At 35.2% G+C, this 20797-nt stretch overlaps 2 protein-coding genes across 2 annotated transcripts; both read right to left on the bottom strand.

The window, feature by feature from the left end:
• Positions 1–3097: 3097 nt before the first annotated feature.
• LOC145781444 (C-type lectin domain family 4 member M-like) lies at positions 3098–5524 on the bottom strand. Its single transcript, XM_082593224.1, has 3 exons — positions 5404–5524; positions 4906–5059; positions 3098–3838 (listed from the first exon to the last, which is right to left on the bottom strand). The coding sequence occupies exons 1-3, from the start codon at positions 5468–5470 to the stop codon at positions 3589–3591; spliced, it is 471 nt and encodes a 156-aa protein (XP_082449350.1). The 5' UTR covers positions 5471–5524; the 3' UTR covers positions 3098–3588.
• Positions 5525–17530: 12006 nt separating this feature from the next.
• On the bottom strand, positions 17531–20690 carry LOC145781113 (C-type lectin domain family 4 member M-like). The gene is made up of 3 exons (XM_082592867.1): positions 20560–20690; positions 18587–18740; positions 17531–18177 (listed from the first exon to the last, which is right to left on the bottom strand). The coding sequence occupies exons 1-3, from the start codon at positions 20624–20626 to the stop codon at positions 17928–17930; spliced, it is 471 nt and encodes a 156-aa protein (XP_082448993.1). The 5' UTR covers positions 20627–20690; the 3' UTR covers positions 17531–17927.
• Positions 20691–20797: the final 107 nt, after the last annotated feature.

The raw sequence follows: 20797 nt of genomic DNA, 5'->3' as shown, positions 1-20797 counted from the left end.
AACTGGAGCAACACTAATTCAAAGAGAACTTGTCCATGTCAGGTTTTGTGAAAATGTTAAAGTTCTGCTTGTTACATTTGCTACATTGAGCACTTTATTTGCAACTGCTGCATGTTATCGTTGAAATAACATGCAATACATTATTTTAATAGGCCAAAGATTGAGCAAAGCTTGCTTTTGATACGTGCCTGTACATAGCGGGTCGTCTATAAATAAATCATGGGGATCTGTATACACAGGCCTTGACATGGCTTGTGTATAAAGGTCGCCATGAAATAGACCATCTGTTCGCAATAGGCACCCGCTGTTTCATTTCTATGAAGTCAAACTTATTATTACACACAGAGCTTGTTGTGAGCACAACAATCGTGAAATGCGCACTGCAGGCAACGTGAGTGCATAAGCATAGGCTGCAACTGACCAACGATCAATTTCGCATCAACAAAAAAACAAATTCTACATTTGGATAAATTAATTATTATCATATGATAGATAATTTACATCAAGTTTTCATTAAACTAATGTTTCAAATAACAAAGACAGTTGAGAAATAAAAAGTCTCAATTAAGAAAAAGATTGATCGAAGTCTTTAGTTTGGAGAACTTTAAAACAAAATGTTGGCAGGCATTTGTTGGCAGGCAAGTTGGCAGGCATTTGGAAGAGCAAGCTCAATATTTAAAAGTAAATTACCTATCTCAATGAAAAGAAAAGTATATAATCGATGCATTTTCCCAACAATGACATACGGAGCAGAAACATGGAACTTAACGAAAGCACTAACACTCAAACTACGCACTGCGCAAAGATCACATGAAAAAGTACTCTTAGGCATTACATGGAAAGACAGGAAACCAGCCAAATGGATACGACAACAAACACAAATCAAAGATATCATTCAAACAATAAAAAGTTTAAAGTGGAATTGGCAGGACATGTCATGCGAACAACTGACAACAGATGGACAAGAAGAGCTACTGACTGGATTGGATACCGCTTGACAATAAACGCAAAAGAGGGAAACAGAAAACAAGATGGCGAGACGAACTCTACCAATTCGACAAACACTGGACACAAACGTGCAAAGACAGACAAAATTATAAAAATATGGGGAAGGCCTTCATCCTGCAGTGGAACAACAATGGCTGACAATGATGATGAATGATGATGAAAACAAAATAGGAATGTTTTGTATTTTCGTGTATCTATAGAATTACTATGACTATTCACTTAGCAAATCAGATTCTTTTTGTATTGTCAAATCCACTGATTTTCTAGCTAGGCAAATTTTGCGAAGGTGAGAACATAAAAATACTTTAATTTTCATGTTGTTTTGTCACACTACATATTACGTTTCCAATGGAATTAAAATTGCTAGAATATTAATGAATTCCAACTCAATAAAATTGATTCAAAATTTCAACGACTGCAGACGTTGAATCAACGCAAGAAAGACACATTTTTCTGCTTAGAATCGGACGACTGCGTGGTTGTGTCTATAGACACAGATAAACATATAGTTTATTTATTTTTGTGATTTTTCAAGTCCGCCTTAAACAGGAATTCCACACTCCTTGATGACATCATTTATAATACGACAGTTCAACGAAAACGATTTGATTTGAAATTTACCAAAACGAGATCTTTTTAAATTGACTGTTTTTAAGAGAGATGCACTTTACATTTATTACGTTGTTCAGCTTCGTACGCCTACGGTTCAACAAGACAAACTCTCAACTAAAGCTCTAACACTTTTGTATTTAGAATTTCAAAACAATGTTGCTTATTTTCAAATCATGTCAAAGCAATTTATGCATGAAACTTGTAAGGACTTGTACTAAGCAAAACTATTTTTGTGGTTAAGTCTCCAAGTGATGTAATTTTGAACTACAAGTTATCGTCACAAAGGAGTGCCATTTGCCTTTTCTGTTGTGTTAATAAAGAACAAACTGCTGTACTTCACATCTATGCGACTCCTAATTAAGACAATAGCAAATACAGTTTAGAGTGGCTGTACATCATATTATAGAAGCATAAGAGTAAAGTCTAAATTTTTATCTACGCTGGATTCAAACCCACAACCTGAGAAAGCCAAATTTAGGTTACTTTCATTGCTTTCCATATCTTCTATTTTGAACGCTACATTTTCTGGCACTGAAAAATGATTTTTATTTTCGTTTGGATTTTAGACAGATTTTTTTTGTAAAATGTGCGCAGTCAAGTTGTTTATTGCGTTTATTCAAACGTCATAACTCATAATACATACATTGCAAATTGCATTATTTAAATTGTTTTCTCAATACAGTTAAAAAAATTTAGGTCTTCACGAACTAGTGCAGTCTTATATAGTAGGACACAGTTAAAAATCGATTTGGATCGGCTAGATCATGGTCAGTTAATCTTATTCAAATAGAATATATATTTATTTCTATCAAAGATTGTTATTAGTTGAGTATTTATTTTCCTTATTTGGTCATTACCCCAATTATTACCAATTAAACTACTCCAACAACTAACTCGTAAAATATCTCAACACTTCTACAGTATAGAGAATATAAACAAAACTTTGCGTTTAAATGTGAACTAGGCAGACGCAAAAATAAAAAGCTACATCAATTTGCGTCAATCTGCTTACTCTAATTTTACGTCAAAGTGATTGTATGTATATATTATGTATTACTCTCAAATATATATCATATATTAAATCAAATATAGTTATTACTATCTAAACCCTTGAGCCTGTTTCATCTAAAATATATCTAAAATATACCTAGTTTATATCATATATTATATGATATTATCATTTGCTATAATTTCTTCAACAGGCAGTAGAGGTTTCGAAAAGTAATAACTATATTTGATATACATATGCACACATATATCAAATATAGTTACTACTTTCTAAAACCTCTACAGACTGTTTCATCCTAGAAAGGGATCATCAGAAGGTTTTTCGCCTCCTTATTCAAATGGAACATATTAAATAGACTCTATTTGAATAGTGGCTTTCTGATGATCACCCTTTCTTTAGGGTGAAACAGGCTGTAAAGTTTTCAGAAAGTTTTTAAATATATTTGATGTTATTGGCTCTGATTAGTTTTTTGCTTGGCATTGAACACATTTTTAGTATTAATAGAATTTATTGCTTATGCATGCATTATACATATCTGGTATATACAAGAAAACAATCAATGAAAACAAAACACAAATACTTATAAAACAGATATACATAGCGTCATCAATCGAACTTTGTTGCGTCATACGACATGATTATTATAAACAGACCTATATATAGGTACAAGTTAGTGTAGTTTGTTGCTTTATAAAGAAAAGATTTTCAATCAGTTTTATATAGTCATAATTTCAGTTTAAAAAGCAAACTTATATTCCAAAACATCAACGTAGCAACTACAAATTTAGTAAGAACAATCATGTTTGGAGAGATTAAACATTATTCGGTGATATCTTCCGTTGATCAATTTTCCTGGTCGTATATTTTCAGGTCTAACAGTAAGGCATACACATTTTGAATAGGGCAGTAATTTTTCAGAAATTCTTCAATTGTCCTCTGAAATTCCACATTCAACCGACTTAAATTCTGGCCTCGCAAAGTCCATAAAACTTTTCATCACAATCTGCATCATTGGTTCTAAAGTCTCTTCCAAGGTTTATTCCCCCGCAGTCTTCGTTATGCCGATTATTTGGCTCCCCACTCCACCAGTGGGTGTTTGACCGAGTGGCTGTGGTTCCATCTACCCAATTCCATCTCCTCTCCGTTACCAGGTCGCTAAGTCCAATCCAAACAAATTCGTTTTTCAGCAGCATGGTGTTGGCTATCGCTCTGGAAAGTAATGCATTTTGTTGCTAACAAGTATACGTATATTTCAATAAAATTATAAAGTTAAGTTAAGATAAATTGTGTTAAGATAAATTCATCAAATAATGTTATTTGTTTGACAAACAATGTAATATTATTTGTTTTAATCGAGCTTTGTTATGATAGGGCTATGTTAACCCACTCCGTACCCCACTCATTTTAGTTTGTTTAATGTTTTAAACTTTTAAAAAAATAGAAACGCTGCTACTGAAGCTCGATATTTAGGCTAAAAGCTTAAATCGTATAAGGCCGTATTTACTGCTTACCGAACCCGTATATTTATTTCGTGCAGAGATTTTTCCGCTTGCAATTTTACATGAAAGATTTAATATGTATTTTTTTTACCATTTTTGCAAAACTTTATCGCTTGCTTTGCTCGCTCAACCACATTTTCTTCACCAAACCAGTGATATTGGTATAAATACTTTCAGAAGTGAATTGAGGGATTAAATTGTTTTTGTGTTCCTCAAACACTGACTAAGTAATGTAATATTCTGAAGTGAACACTGCTCACAAAAATAGCCTAGATAATTAACAAATAAATTAATAAATTTCAATGTTAATGGATGATAAATGTGGAGATAGGCTATAAAGTGAAATGTGCCGTCGAAATACTACTCAAGCCAAGATTTTTGAAATTCTAACCAGCTCAAAGGTTATACCACACTAAGCTATACAAATTCTGTGTATACAAAGCGCTCAATCATTAAACGTAGGAGCTAATAGTGGATATAAAGCAAGATAGTGTTCACACGGCTATGGTTCTAAAATTAAACCTATCAGACAACTTTTCATTAAGCTATTATTGCGTTAAATGGTGTCTCGACTGCTCAGTTGACTAACCATCTAAAGTCAACAAATATTTCACCATACTTGTATTAATAGCAATGAGAATCTTTATGTTAATTTGTTGCCGATTAGCAGACCATGTGAATCAATTATGTCGTGATACATTATTATCAATGGCTGACTAACGAAACCATTCGTTTTCTTGCTTTTGTTTTTGTGAAACTTAGTTTTATATAACTCACACTCTTGTCCAATAATGTCTCATTCCGCTTGTTGCCAAGTCTCCTCTAACTCTCTGGCACCACTGTCTGACTCCACGCCAGGTGTTTTTTGATGTGGTCAAAGCATATTTTAGTCCGTTCCCAAAGTGGATCCATCCGTCGTTGATTCTACGACCTGGAAAATTAATTCAGTATAAATTGTTTGCGGAAGTCTCTCTGGAAGCTAATGTTGGAAGCCTCGCATACTTGTAAAGGCTGAGAATCGTTTACTCTAGCGAGGCGGTTAAGTGCCTGTGAATCACAAACCACAGTTTTCATTTCAAATTTGCCATAACTTTCACTCAAACAAGTTACATTTATTAATGGCCTTTGCTGCCTTTTTGTGTAGAACCGGCCTGAACCAATACCTATAGTTTTGGTGTGGGTACATCGTTATGTGTGAAGTCAATGAACGGACAAACTATTTTTGACCAACTCATCCACAAACGTCAAATTGTCAACAAACAAGACAACACTTACTTTCTGTCGTCATAATGACACTACCAGTAACCACGAGGAGACAAAGTAAGCTCGTCAGAGAAGCCATGTTTTACAACAGAAAAAAGTGCTACTATCAGCAATAAAATTATATCTAGCGAAATGGGCTGTTTGAAAACAAAAACATTTAACTTGGTCTTGGTTGCATTCCCTTGCAAATTATACTTCATGCTGGTAAAATTGTTTTTGAAACAGTGGTGAAACTTGAAGTTGTTTTAAAACGTTTTTTTTGTTAAGAGCTCGATGCAAAAACGTATCGAGCAAATGCTTCAAAATTTATTAAATGCCAAAAGATTTGAAAAACGCAAAGTTTTAAGTTTTTCGAAAATCGATTTAATTAATGATATATATGATAATTTAAAAATTTATTATAAAGAATTACATCTAAGGCTTTCAAAGTATTTTTTAAAGTTTTTTTAAACCATTTTTTTTTGCAAAGTTGTTGTTATCTCTTTCGTTTCGAATTACGTTTCTAAGCATTTCTAAGTGAAGGACTTTGTTTGAAACGACCTTCACACCAATGGCTGGTGTAGCCTACACAGCAGGCAGTCCTTGATTAGGCTATATGCTCTGCCGTTTGCGTTTCACCGCACTCACAAGCAGAACTTTCTGCCATGATTCGAAGCAACATTTCTGCACCATATAGCGTCTAACACCAGAAACATGTATGATGCAACAAAGATTGAAAGGTTGGCTCCTTGCATGCTTCATTGATGTCTGTGCTTAGACCGTTGTGGAGTTTTCTTCAGCGTCTTGCGAGAGCATTCATGTCACAGATTGGGAACACAGGCTTATTAAGTTGTAACCGTATCAGAGCTGCATTTATAAGCGATTTTGCCTTATTTATTCATTTTGAGAAATCTTTTCACGCGTATTGTTTTGGAAATTCCTTTCTTGCAAAAGCACTTTCATTCTATTTTAAGTTTGACACTGTTAATAAACTGATAAAGGTTCTTACGAAAAACACAAAACGTTTCCAAAAAATGTCACGAGGATTTATTGTCCATTAAAAATTAAGTGTTTTGGCTTGATGCGACGAAACCGAAGGACTTGTTTTCATCACGAATCAAAAGTACAAATTGTATGCTACGTGATAATGTTAGCGTACTCCAAGTCATAGCCTCTGTTTCACAGTAACATTAGTACAGTAGTTGCAAATAATTCTGCCTTTAGACTAGAATCAAGTTTAGAAAAATTTTCAAATTTTGCTAGTTTTATTGTTTCTTAATTGATGACATAAACTATCTCCACAAGAAAGGTCTAGAAGTTGGAGGTCCATCAACTGATGGCGGCGTGGACCCAAGCTTCCTACTGCACTTTTGTCGAAGTTTGGCAGTGAATAGTAGAGTCGGTAAGGAGGCCAGAGAAAACTTTTGGAAAATTTGGGCCGGGATAATTTTAGGGCTCCGTTAACTTTCCGGGGTCTGGAAACTTAAAAATATAATGTGAATAACTCAATACCTACATGTGGCGATACTTTCAGACACTGGCTAAAGCAAGTATCCAAACCACCAAAAATGAGATGTGTACTCTATACGACTATACTAATATCTCATAATATCATGAAAGGCGAAGCCAAATGTTGATGGTCTGTAAGTGGCTTACGTAAGGTTTTGGTTTTGCATTCAACTAACATTAGCTTTATTGTGTCATATTTAGCTCACGCGTGGATTCCCGGTTACGTACAAGAAAGGATTGTCTTGTTGCTTGGTTTCACTTGTCGTTTGTGGCTAAAATGTGGTTTAAAAATGGCGCAAAAAAACGTATTCAAGTAGAGCTTGTCCATGTCACTTTTTGCTGAAAATGTTTTAGCTGTACTTGCTGCATTGAGCACTTTGTTTGCAAATGTTGCATTTTATCCTTGAAATAACATGCATTTCACATCAATGCGTTCTTTTAATACGACACAGAGTCAGCAAAGCTTGATTTTCATACGTGCCTGTACATAGCGGGTCGTCTATAAATAGACGACCTGTTCGCAGCAGGCACCCGCTGTTTCATTTGTATGAACTCAACTCAAGCTTATTATTGCGCACAGAGCTTATCGCAGGCTACGTGATTGCATAAGCATAGGCTGCAACTGATCAGCCATTAGAAAAAAAAACAGGAAATTTATCAAAAATGTTTTTGAGAAACCACAAAAAGAACTGGAACTCGAGATTATCTTTCTATTTACTCACTTCTGTCATTCTTAACACAAGACATTCAATTACTACAGTAACAGTGCTCACATCCACATATCTTCGCTACATTTTCTACTGCGGTAGCTGTAAAGACCAAGTAGGCTGCAGGCTGTGAGTTGAAGACTTAAGTTATGTTGCACAATTTCTTGAGTTAAACCTCGCATTAAAAAGTCTAGTTGCTAAGAGCAGTTTCAAATATCTCACTAACATGTACGCCTACGTGATCAATAAATACATGAAAACAAAATTGCTTTTGTTGTTGCACTTGTTCAAAATTGAGAGGGCACAAAGCATGTAATCATTGCTAAAAGGAGGCGTGCCAAAAAAACGTTAAAATCCACTGCTATAGCTTGATATCACCGTAAATACATTCACATCAATAGAAAGTAAACCCCTTTGATACGTAATAACTGCTTGCAGTTATCTTGGTGCCCACTGACTCATTCTGAATAACTGCATGTAAATTTTAAAATTGCATGCTAAAGCTATCTGTAAAAACATTGTGTTGGTGGAAAAATCAAAAATTACTTTCAAGACAAATTTTATGAAACAAGAAAGATTTTAATTAAAACATCTTGATTAAAGTTACCCAGTCTTGGTTTTTGGTAGAGAACAATGTTCATGGTCGAGAACAATGGCGCATTGTATCCAACCCTCAATACGAGGAAAGAACATAATGATGATAATGACTTAGTTTTAATTAGCGCATTTCTGTCAAAATCTACAGGCAAGGCATGCAGAACGAATTTTTGCATGTCGTGTTTTTAAGTTAATTTAATTCGGTAAAATTCTTCAAAGCAATTTTCATACACATAGGCTACATAATATAGTTGAAAAGAGGCAATCTTCCTAGCGTCAGCACTGCCTGACTGATCAGACGGTTGAGAACTATGTGACATGAATTAGTGGTGCGATACTGATGAGCTCAGCCTCATGGGCGAAACACTTGTCTATTGCTGTCAATTCTTGCTACACTCGACTGCCCAGAAACACATACAAAATATGTTACTACAAATTTATTTTTGTAATTCTACAAGAAATTTTGCTTAACCAAAAATGTTTAATTTATTTAATTTACTCTTTCTACTATTCGGCAAGGATAACATTCTTTGTAATATTTACTGCGAAAACGTCATTTATTTTTATTAAATTTGCTCAAGTCATGCAGTCTATACCTTGCATTCACAGAGAATACGTTATTGAGACAGCAATGGATTTGGGTTTTTCCTACTGTTTGCCGAGTTATTGTTCAACAAAGTAGTTCCAGAGTGCAAAATCGGTCACTTTTACATTGATTCAACGTCTCCCGACATGTAGCAAGTAAAAATGACAGATTTTGTTGTCTGGGGAGGTTTCTGTTTAAAATTATGAAAGTAGTTTCCTGCGGTCATTAGAGGATTTAGGAGTTTGGTCATGCGCCCTTCAAAAAAGGAGAAAAATGTAATTTTTCTTGTGCTTAAAAGATTTTCTTCTTTGTAAAAATTTCTTTTGTTCACTAAACCACATTTTATTTACCAGACAACCACTGGTACTATACCTTTACTTTAGCTCGTAATTTTAAGGAAGGTTTTTAAAATTGGTTTGTATTGGTGCACTGTGTTGTAACCACTAGGTAGTGCAGATAATGAACAGTCTGGGATCAAATGATCAACATTTTCTTGCTATTTCTGTAATTTTGGCAAATTGCTTTTGGTTTATTGCGGCAGCACTTGGGGCAGCATGACATAAAATAATTAAGTCAAACTTTATTATAAGCAGTTTCTCAAATTTTTAGTTTAGACCTTTATTTTGTTGTTGTTGGTCTACTGTATGTTTCTCTAGTATTTCATAATTATACAATATTTTTTTAAAGACGTGATAAGGGCTATATGCATAGCCGAAAACGTTTGCTATTTTGTTTCTATAATATGAGATATTTATTCCATTTTTGATCATTATCAATCCAATTACACCAGTGATAATAACTACCTCGTAAAATATCTCACCACTTCTACTGTTGGTTATAGTAAAACATGAACATAATTTGGCGTTTAAAGCTGATCTAGGTACACTCAAAAATGACAAGCTAAATCTATCCGATTACTTTATTTATATGTCAAAGCGATCATACATACATTGTATTTGTTTGGAAAATAACCTACGATAATGAGTCACAAATACTTAATGACGTACAATCGTCATCAATCAAAGTATGTTATGTTACACGATACAATTCTTATAAGCAATTAGCTATTGATACAACTTTGTGTCGTTTGATGGTTTATAAAGAAAATATTTTCATTTTGTTAAATTTAGTCATAGTCTTGTTTGGAAAACCAAACTTATGTCTTAAGATATCAATGTAGCAATCACAAGTTAAATCAGAACCAATCCAGTGTGAAGATGCCAAAAGTTATCCAGTAATATCTTCAGTCGATCTATTTGACCTTTGACCTTAAATTCTGTCCTCGCAGAGACCGTAACGCGCGGTTGTGCACTCTGCGTCATTGGTTCTGAAGTTTCGTCCAAGATTTATTCCTCCGCAGTCCTCGTTTTTCTTATTATTGGGCTCCCCACTCCACCAGTGGGTGTTTGACCGAGTGGCTGTTGTTCCATCTACCCACTTCCATCTTCTTTCCGTTACCAGGTCGTTAAGTCCAATCCAGGTGAACTCGTCTCTCAGCAGCATGGTGTTGGCTATGGCTCTAGAAACCAATATATGTTGTTGTTAACATGTACGTACAATACATCTTTAAGAAATCAGAAAGAATACACAGGCCAAAAAAAAGCTTAAGTTGTTTGATTCTTGCAATGTCAACCCTATTTTGGTATGGCCTACAGCAGGGGTGTGCAACGTGCGGCCGGCGGGCCAAATGTGGCCCGCGAAGATGTGCCAATTTTGAATTGTGTGCGGCCCGCGAAACGTGTTTATAATTTAGTTTAGTCTGGTACGTGTGAACAATTCATTGTGGAGTGGATTATTGTAGATTTCGCACCTTCTGTTAACCATTTTAGAAGTCTCCCACCGGCCACCGCTAATCCATTGTATTTAATTATTTGTGAAAAGTAAAAATGTATGGTCACATAAAAGACATTATGAACAAAGTACGACTTTGGAAAGCTCACGTACAGACAGGAAATCTTTTCCACTTTCCAACTTTAAGAGACTATGGAATGCATCCTGAGAAGAAAACCGAATTTGCTGACCAACTTGAAAAATTGTTGTATGAATTTTTGGCTCGTTTCAAGGACTTCAAATCTCATGAACATTTGTTTGGTATATTCGCTTCGCTATTCAACATAGACATTAACAAAGCACCAGAAGATATAACTCGAACTGATTGATCTTCAAGAGAAAACGGGTTTGAAAGCAAAGTATTTAGAAATGAATCTTGGCGATTTTTACCGAAAGCATTTCAACTAAGATGACTTTCCACATTTGAAAAATCCATGGCTTCAAAAATGGCACTTTTTGGCTCAACGTATTTGTGCGAACATTTTTTTCTAAAACGGGCGTCATGAAATCTCCCTATTGATCGGTTCTGACAGACCAACACTTGAAAAATGGACTTCGAATTGCGATCATTAAAGTAAAGTATAATATCCATTAAAGTAAATTTGGAAAAAGCCGTCGGGAAAAGAAGCCAGCTGCAAACTTCTCACTGAGCTCGTTTAAAGACGGTGTGACAATAAATTTGAACAGCAGTTTTCTTCAGAAATGTATGCGTCCTAACTTATTATTGCTGGAAGGAGATAACCCCTAATACAAGAATAATATGAATAACAAAAAAATACTCTTTTGTGCCTGCAACTACTAAAAATCAAATGTTAAATAAACGTGCGGCCCGCGGTTTCACCCAGTTATTCATATCTGGCCCTCCTGAATAAAGGTTGTACACCCCTGGCCTACAGTATTTGAGGTGACTATACCAAAAATGTGATCAGTTTTTCTCTATCAGGTTTGGTTTTGTATAGCCCCTGTGACGCGGGATTTTACTTAGTTTTCGCGTACTTCCACAAAATCAGAATGCATCTAAACTTTGGTATTTTATTAGTAGAACATCAGCATAGTTGTATATCAATTTTTCCCCGTTATACGTTAGTAAATCTTTGGCCAACGCTGTATTCTCGCACACAATCACAGATTCGTCATTGGCTTAATCTTGGTTGCTGGTTTGAATGTTTTTCTTCGGTTTTCTAAATCTGGGAATGAAGATTCAAACCAACAGCCGTTGTTTCTTTTTTTTTAAATAGTGTGCTTGCCTCTGCACACATGTGTGCATGAATGTGTAGTTAGATTTACTGCTATGGGGTGGTAGCTGACTAGATGACCGCTTATGGTCTTTTGCTACCATCCTGATTGCACCATAATCTAACCAACAGCTGTAACTTACAATGCATTGTTTTTACTTTTTATTTACTCTTCTTGTTTGTTTATACGTGGTGCTATTAAAACAAGATAAATTGACTTGACATAAAGAGGCCAAAAATAACATCAACGCAAGACAAGTGTAAAGATATCAGTCATATAAGGATACACGTCATAGTACTTTTCTTCTTGAGGATCTTTTTTTAGTGTGTAAGTTCAGAAAAGTTTCTTAACGGGCCTAAACGATAACGGCCATAATTTGGTCTAAACTCAATTATGGCGAGTATTAGTTATGCATGATTAATGCAAAAGTCAATCGCAATGACAGAAACAGTGGGCGTACCCTGACATAGATTCGGCAAAATGTCTCCTTTCTCATCCAGCTGAAGTTTCTGTTTTTATATTAATTTAACAACTTGTCGGAACTAAAAAGATATCTGATAATCCAATCATTTTTTGGGTTTTGGATTTTTGGACTAAAAATGTCTTCTCACATTGATTCAACTTTTTTTGACTTTGAGCCATTACAACGATAGACAAATTGACTGGCTGTTGGACAGTATTATGTTTTTCGGCATTATTTGCGTTGTCAGTCAAATTCAACGGAAGTTTTCTGCATTTTTTAACTTTGTGTCTTGCAAATCTCTTCATTTCGTCAATATGTTTTTATGTTGTGTCATATTGCTGCTGAACAGGTACTTTTTATCAGTTCTGCCATGTTGACAAAGTCAGTCGTGCTGACTGACAAAACGTTAGAATTATTGCTGGTTATTATTCTCAACATCTTGTAATAGCCTAGTGTGCAGTGACCAGAAAAATGTAACATATTATTTTATAATTGAATGCCTGGTAAACAGTTTTATTCTGCATTTAGGAATCTTTTTGTTAACTTGTAACCAACTAACATATCATGTTAAACGTGTTGGGCGTCATTGCTCTGTAGCAGAAACATTCGTTTCTTTAAATTCATTTTGTGTAACTTCGGTTTGTTTACTCACACTCTCGTCCAATAATCTTTCATTCCACTTGTTGCCAAGTCTCCCCCAACTCTTCGGCACCAATGCCTGGCTCCATGCCAGTTGTATTTCGAAGGGGTCATCCGGTACCTGAGTCCGTTCCCGAAATGAATCCAACCGTCATTGATCCTGCGACCTGAAATAACAAATCAGTTCAAATTATTTGACTCTTTATGAAAATCCTCATCTTGGAAGCCTAGTTTTGGAAGCTTCGAATCCTTGTAAAGGCTTAAAACAACTGACTCCAGCAAAGCCACCAAGTGTTGTTATCTGTAAGATGGGCCATCCACTAGATGACGCTAAATAAATTCCTATCTTTAAATGCGTTGCGCAAGCGAACATTCACTATGAGATTCGAACCAGCGTTGCTGAGTATTGCTTGATGTCAAGGCGTTGAGATGATATTTTAGGCCCTGTACCAACGAGATCAGAATTCTTTTAAACAAGGTATTTTTGAAGAAAACGAAGGGGCACAAATATTTTTTGTTTCTAGGCTTCGCGGAAAGACGTCGTGCTCCAAAACTGATTTTCGGTTCATACCCAAAAAGGCCCCATTGGTCTCTCTGTCAACGCTTCTGCGTGTTGTGGTTGCAGCTAAGATACCTAGGTTGACACTTTGCTATCAGAGAGTACTTATTCTTGTTTGCTAGCTTTTTTGTGAGATTACTGTATATTGTTGCAATTACATTATAGTAAGACATCGCGAGCAAAAATGGTCGAAAATGTTTTGATATAGAATATAAAAGTCTGTGCTTTTACTCAAAGAAAATAGGCAAAAATTTATCGTCACTATGCTGCGGAAAACAAACAAATGTAAACGAAAACAAACAAATTTTGAAAAACGTAACAAAATTTATTCAAAAACAACGGTTTTCATTTCAAGTTTTCCACAACTTTTACTCAAACAAGTTACATTCATCAATTGGCTCTGCCCCTATTAGAAGACACCAGACTGAACAAAATACATAATAGTTTCAGTTGGGGCCAATCTTTGCTTTCGTGACGTCATTGAACTGACAAATTACTTTTGACCAATGCAGCAACAAACATTAAATTATCAAAACATGCAACAACACTTACTTTCTGTCGTCATAATGATAGTCCCAGCAACCACAAAGAGACAAAGTAAGCTTGAGAGAAAAACCATGTTTTACAACAACAGAAATAAATTCAAAGAAAGCCAGTTACACCAACAAAGTTATACCTAGCGGTAAGGGTTCCTTGAAAACAAAAACATTTCAATTTGGTCTTGGTTTCGTTTTCTTGCAAATCATGTTTTATTGTAGCCTAATGACTTTGTTTTTAAAATAGTAACAAACTTCAACTTTGTTTCGAAACTAAGTTTCTTTTGTTTGTTTGAAAACTTGTTTTATAATCCAAGAAATTTCGATTAGTTGAGAGCTCGATGCGAAATAAAACGATCAAAATTCTCAATTCTTGGGAAATGCCGAAAGATTTGGAACACGCCAAGTTTAGGATTTTCAAAAATTTGTTATTTAATTTTATTGATATTTGTTTAAAAAATTAATTATCAAGAGTAACTTCTATCGTTTTCAAAACAAACAAAAAATTATTTTAAGTTTCTTTAACTATTGATTTTTTGTTTTGTTATTTTTTGCGCTAAGCTATTGCTATTTCAATTATTTCCATTTCAAACTACATTTTTAAATGAAGAGTTTTGTTTCATGTTGCCTACATATAATTTGTTCCGATTGCCCGTAAGCATACTTGTAGCATAATATTTTAAGTTTTTTTTTTTTTCGGTACATATAGAACTTTCTTCGGGGTTGGCTTATCCTCCACTTTTACTTAGGAAGCAATTCCACGGCCATGTGGTCGGTCTGGTGCATTCCGATTCCTTTCATTTTAGAGCTTCGGTAGAGAGTTTGTCTTGTTGAACTATAGGCATACGAAGCCGAGCAACGTGATCAAGTTTAACATCTTCAAGTTTATTACATTTACATGAACACAAAACTACGCAAAAAATTAAGTATCGAACGTTTTCGACATCACAAAATGTCCTCTTCAGGAATAATATAGCCTACATACAATACAACTTAACTACATCTGAAAAAAATACAATGGTTAACTAAATCTATAAACAGAAAAAGACAAAAACTGCACAGTACTTCTGACTAGCTCAAACTCAACGATATAGGCTCCACGAGAATCAAAAGTAACTGCATCAAAAGGTGTTAAACAACCTTTTTATGCAGTTACCTTTTGATGACTTTTGATTGCAGTTACCTTTGATTCTCGTGGAGCCTATATCGTTGAGTTTGAGCTAGTCAGAAGTACTGTGCAGTTTTTGTCTTTTTCTGTTTATAGATTTAGTTAACCATTGTATTTTTTTCAGATGTAGTTAAGTTGTGTATATTATTCCTGAAGAGGACATCTTGTGATGTCGAAAACGTTCGATACTTAATTTGTTGCGTAGTTTTATGTTCATGTAAATGTAATAAACTTGAAGATGTTAAACTTGATCACGTTGCTCGGCTTCGTATGGCTATGGTCCTTTCATTTTGTTTGATAAACTACGTTGCTCTATCCATACTTTTGGTCAAGCAACGGCCACTTTAACCCTATCTGTAGCGACACGGGGTTTTATGAGGACGCCCCACTCTAGTAGTGAAATATTTCACAGAAGGAAATATGTTAGTAATGTAAAATTTCTTGACTTTTAGTTCTTATTCTTTGCGAATTTTTTAAACCTGCCTGGTCATTTTTCTACCTTCCTGCCCTTCACAATAAGCATTTCATCTCAGGTGGCTTGACATTTTCGTGTAATGCTAGTTACAGTAGACTATAGGCTACATTATGTTTATGTTAGTGCAATTACTTTGAAATGTAAAAACGCCCAAAAATGTTGTATATCTATAAGCAAAAGTAATTTTTGTTTAGTTTAACATTACTCTATGTTATAACCATGGCCACGTTATAACTCAAAAATTTCAATTTTGATGCTATTTTTGGTAAATTAAATAAAATCCGATTTTTTGAAGTTTTTTTCATCTCAAAGACTTTATTTCAATAAATTTGTTTGGTAAAAGTTTAAGTTCTATACGCACAATACACATGGCTGTCATCTTAAAAATACTTTAGCTCTGTGATTTTCATAGCTCCGGTTATTAGCAATTAATTAGCACGGGGCTAAGATAGCCCATAACGTGCTTTTCGCGTGCAAAAACAGCTCGTATTTAAGATAGGATTAAGTCAAGAGCCATAACGTTTGTCTAAGATATTATTGCTGGACGTTTACATCTAAGGTAGTTGCACTTTACGCATCTTTAGCAAAATTATTTTTTAATTTGTAAAGCTTTCATACTATCTGCTTTTGTATTGTTGCTAAATAATAGAGCACTCCTTTGGAAGCGACTGTCTGATGTCTTAGTCAATGGAGATTAGGCTTCCAATCCACACCATAAGGTGGCCCGTACAGCGGGCGGTCCTTGATGTAATGGGCTGCGGTCTGCATCTCACCACACTCACAAGCAGCACTTTCTGCCATGATTCGAGGCAACATGTCTGCACCATAGCGTCCAACACCAGTGCAAGATACAACAAAGGTTAGCGATTGACTCCTTGCAATTCTTCATCGATATCTGTGCTTAGACAGTTGTGGAGTTTTCAGCAGCTTCGCCTTGTGAAAACATTCATATCACTGACTAAGAACACAGACTTACTAAGCTGTAGACTTATCAGGGCCGCATTTATAGGCGTGTTTGTCTCTATTATTTATTTTAAGGATATTTTTTCAAATGTATTGTTTTGGAAATTCCTCTGGAAATTCCTTTCCAATTTCCAAAACAAATTCCAGTATTGTTTTGGAAATTCCTTGTAACATTAACTTTATTTTATTTCAAGCTTGCCAGTGTTGATAAACTAATATAAGTTACAACACGACGTAACACTCATCGAAAACGACTTTGGTTTAAAATTTACCAAAACAGATTTCGTTTTTTAAAAATGACTGTTTTTGAGAGGAAATTTCCTCTACACTTCTTTATTTGGAAGCTTTAAACAATGTTGTTCCGGTTGTTGTTTCAACTGAATTAATTGTTTCAGCCAAGTTTTCTTGATAAACTGCAGTGACATTCTAATTTTCAGTTTCGGTTAAAGGCTACGTCGTTCCAAACGTTTCGAAACAATTTATGAACAACACTTGTAATTACTAAGCAAAAATATTTTAGTAGTTTAGCCTGCACATGACGTCGTTTTAAACTACAAAGTTTCGTTATGAAGTGCTGCCATGTGCATGTATGTTTAATCGATAATTTTCTCGCTTTTGATTACTAACCAACAAGCTACGTCTCATTCATGTGATACCAAATTACGAGAATAACAAATAGCCTATACAGCTTATAGTGGCTGTACATCATATTATAGAAGTATCAAAGTAAATTGTAGACTATCTATGTAGGATTCGAACCCACATCCTGCGCAACCCAAATTTGGGTTGCTGTCATTGCTTTCCATATCTTCAATTTAGAACGCTGCATTGCCTGGCACTGAGAAATGACTTTTATTTTCGTTTTGATTTCAGAAAGATCTACTTTCATGTGCACAGTCAAGTTGTTTATTGCATTTATTCATATGTCACAAGCATCAGGTAGGCTATACATGAAGTTTAGGCTATGTAGCAAGTAACTTGATACAGAGCAAGATCACATTTCTCATAAAAGTAGGCTACAGTAATTTAAGTTACTTAAAAACACAAAGACACAAATTGAACAATTTAGTCTCGGATGTTACGATACCCTTCACAAGTTATTGCTTGGTGGGGGTTGATGCATTAAGTGATTTATGAAAAGATTACGTTTTGTTCAAGTTGAATTTATTTAAACATGCAGTGGTTTTGAAAACCAAAGTTACCCTTTAAACTTAGATTGTTAAAAATAAATTTAATCAAAACGAAGACATTGCGAACGGCTCGAAAATGATTATCCAGAGATATCTGCATTAATGTATTCTAGCCTCACAAAGACCATAATTCTTGTCGCCGCATGTTGCGTCGTTGCTTCTGAAGTCTCGTCCAAGATTGATTCCTGCGCAGTCTTCGTTTCCTCTGTTGTTCGGTTCCCCTCTCGCCCAGTGGGCATTTTTTGAAGCACTTTTCTTGTCCACCCATTCCCATTTTTTCTCAACCTTCAAGTCGCTAAGCCCAATCCATGTGAACTCGTCTCTCAACAACAAGACATTGGCTGTGTATCTATAAAGAAACAGAGCGATGTCACAAGAACACGTACACGCTAAACATGTCAACAAGAAGACGCCAAGAAGATACCAAAGAAGACTTATCAGAATTTTTATTATACCTTATCGGGAATTAGAAAAAATAGTCCACTTCTGAATAAAGAGCAAATTATTTTTTGAGCTATTAATCGTTTAAACGACGTAAAACTGCTCTAAACTTATTTAAACATACTTTATTCAAAGGTTATAAGTAACTGAAGCATTCCCACTGTTTAAAAACCACTACTTCTTAAAATGTGCGATTTTTTTGTGTAGGATGATACGTGAAGTAAATTAGTGGTACAACGTTTAAGATAAACTTTATTAAAGACGCTTTATTTTCACTTCATTCATTTAACGCAACTTAATTTACTTTGTTCACTCACACTCTTGTCCAGTAGTCCCTCATTGCTACAGCTGCCAAGTCACCGCCTTGCTGCTGGCACCAATGCCGCGACAAATGCCAACTGGCCTTGAATGGGACAATCCGGTACCTGTATCCATTCCTGGCATGAATCCAACCATCGGTGCCTAACCGACCTGCAAAATGATAACCGCATGACGTCAAAAAAGTTGGTCTTCTCGTTGACTTGATTTAAATCCTCCATGGCCACCTAAAGATACGGCCTGATTTGTCACATTTTGCAGAAATTTCCAGGTTTTTCTAACTTTGGGCGAACGTTTAAATAAATTTTTCTAAAAATTAGATTTTTACGCTTTCTTTATTCTTTTCCCCAGATGACACAATAGGTTTAAACATTCTCACATGTTGAAAAACAAAAAAAAATTGATTTCGAAGATTTTAGTCAGACTGTTAATTTTCAATAACAGTCTGATTTTGGGTTTTTCAACTCACTTTTTCTCATTTGCTACTGCTTCCCCAAGGCAACAAAAAAGTTTTATGTTATTAGGAAACCACAAAAAGTATAAACATCTCAAAAAATGTCAGTCAAGCACTAGCAGTAGCTGTAATCAAAATCTGCAAAATGTGACAAATCAGGCCGCATCTCCAGGTGGCCACGGATCCTCTACCACTGAGCGCAATCTTGAGTGCGATAAAAAGGTATTGGCAAGAAATTAGTTAAAATAAAGCATGGACGTCTACTTAGCTGTAGCCTCATCCTCTACAGTTCGAAATTAATGATTAAAAAGATAATAAAAACCGCAAGCAAGTAACGCTGGTTCGACTTTTAGGGTGTGCGTTTGAACAACGCACTTTTAAAGTCAGTTTTCACTCAGCGACACCAAACGGATAGAAAAATTCACAGACAGAAAGTTTTTCAACCTTGTGACCGGGCCGGCCGCAGTGCTTTAAATCCTTTGCAAGTACCGTACGCAGAACTACCAGAATTAAACTTCCACAGCTTTCCCAGCGCGAGAATAAAAATTAAAAAAAAAAAAACAATTAACTTAGGTGAGTCAGAAAATTTCTTTCCAAAAGTCTTATTTGTAATCATGAACCGATGATTTAAAATCGTTTGACCACTTTTTGCAGAGATGTACAGGAACCGGACTTGATACAGCCCCGGATTTTATTGTTTTTTTGCCGGATCCAGATCGGATTTGGATTTTGCTTTTAGAAACAGAATTCGGATCAGATCCGGATCCTAAATTTTTAGAAAATTTTTTTCTAATTGTGTACGCAAACATGCAAAATTTTAATGAGCTCCTGGTATCATTTTGAAACCCGCAGAAAATTTTGAACCATTGAGTTTGTGGCAACACTGAAACTTTGGTCAGGTCAAAGTTGATGTTATAAAATCAAATCACAGTTTTTCCAAAATCATTATTTTTCTTGTTGCATGTTTATACATGTATGTATGTGTTAGTTGTGTTTGCGTATGTATTCGGTATGTGTTGAAAATGTGCAAATGTCAGCATTTGATGAATGTAAAATAGCAGTGTTGAAAATGTTTAATATCAGTGACATAAACATGCATGGGTTCCCCTTTAGTTAATTTAAAACCTAGGGGGTGTTACGTCATTATAAAGTAGCAAATCCTATAATAGCATCTGGCTTCCAGTTTCAGATGCTATTATAGCGACGACCCCAGACCAACTATTTATCACGATTCACAAAAACCAGCTCAGCTGCCGAGTGGTTTCGCCTTCGACTCTGCTGCTAGTAGATCTGAAGTCGATTCCTGGTCGGGTGAAACCGAAGACTTTAAAAACGCTATGAATTGTGTTTTTTCTTGCATAACGCAGTGAGAATAAGTCGGGTAATAATGTGACGACATGGTCAACATGATATAAAATTAACAATGAGCCCTGTCGCTAACATATTTTAGCAGATGTAGAGCGACAATAAATAAAACCATATAATTATTACTTTATTATCACCATCCACAAAACTTACTTCCTGACGTCATAATGGCAGTCCCAGCAACCACGAGGAGACAAAGTAAGCTTGGTAGAGAAGCCATGCTTTATGATAACAGAAAAAAATCTATAAATTTTGGATGCAAGTAAGGGGTTGTAACAAACTTATTTCATTTTGATGAAACAAAGTTATTACAAAACACAAAAAAAATAAAATAAAACAAAGAGATTTTGGGTTAAAACATGATAAAACGCCCTTGCAAAGTTTTCAAATT

This window comes from Aplidium turbinatum, chromosome 12, assembly GCF_918807975.1.
Source record: "Aplidium turbinatum chromosome 12, kaAplTurb1.1, whole genome shotgun sequence".
NCBI lineage: Eukaryota > Metazoa > Chordata > Ascidiacea > Aplousobranchia > Polyclinidae > Aplidium > Aplidium turbinatum.
Note: the sequence above shows the minus strand (reverse complement) of the source record. Positions and strands in the feature narration are given on the sequence as shown.

Bases quoted from the DNA above. Each gene is read 5' to 3' on its own strand.
- LOC145781444 (XM_082593224.1), bottom strand. From the start codon at position 5,470: ATGGCTTCTCTGACGAGCTTACTTTGTCTCCTCGTGGTTACTGGTAGT. The intron at 5,060-5,403 runs GTAAGTGTTGTC...TTAATTTTCCAG, and splicing joins TGTCATTATGACGACAGAAA to GTCGTAGAATCAACGACGGA. The intron at 3,839-4,905 runs GTGAGTTATATA...ATTACTTTCCAG, and splicing joins AGACATTATTGGACAAGAGT to AGCGATAGCCAACACCATGC.
- LOC145781113 (XM_082592867.1), bottom strand. From the start codon at position 20,626: ATGGCTTCTCTACCAAGCTTACTTTGTCTCCTCGTGGTTGCTGGGACT. The intron at 18,741-20,559 runs GTAAGTTTTGTG...ATCATTTTGCAG, and splicing joins TGCCATTATGACGTCAGGAA to GTCGGTTAGGCACCGATGGT. The intron at 18,178-18,586 runs GTGAGTGAACAA...GTTTCTTTATAG, and splicing joins AGGGACTACTGGACAAGAGT to ATACACAGCCAATGTCTTGT.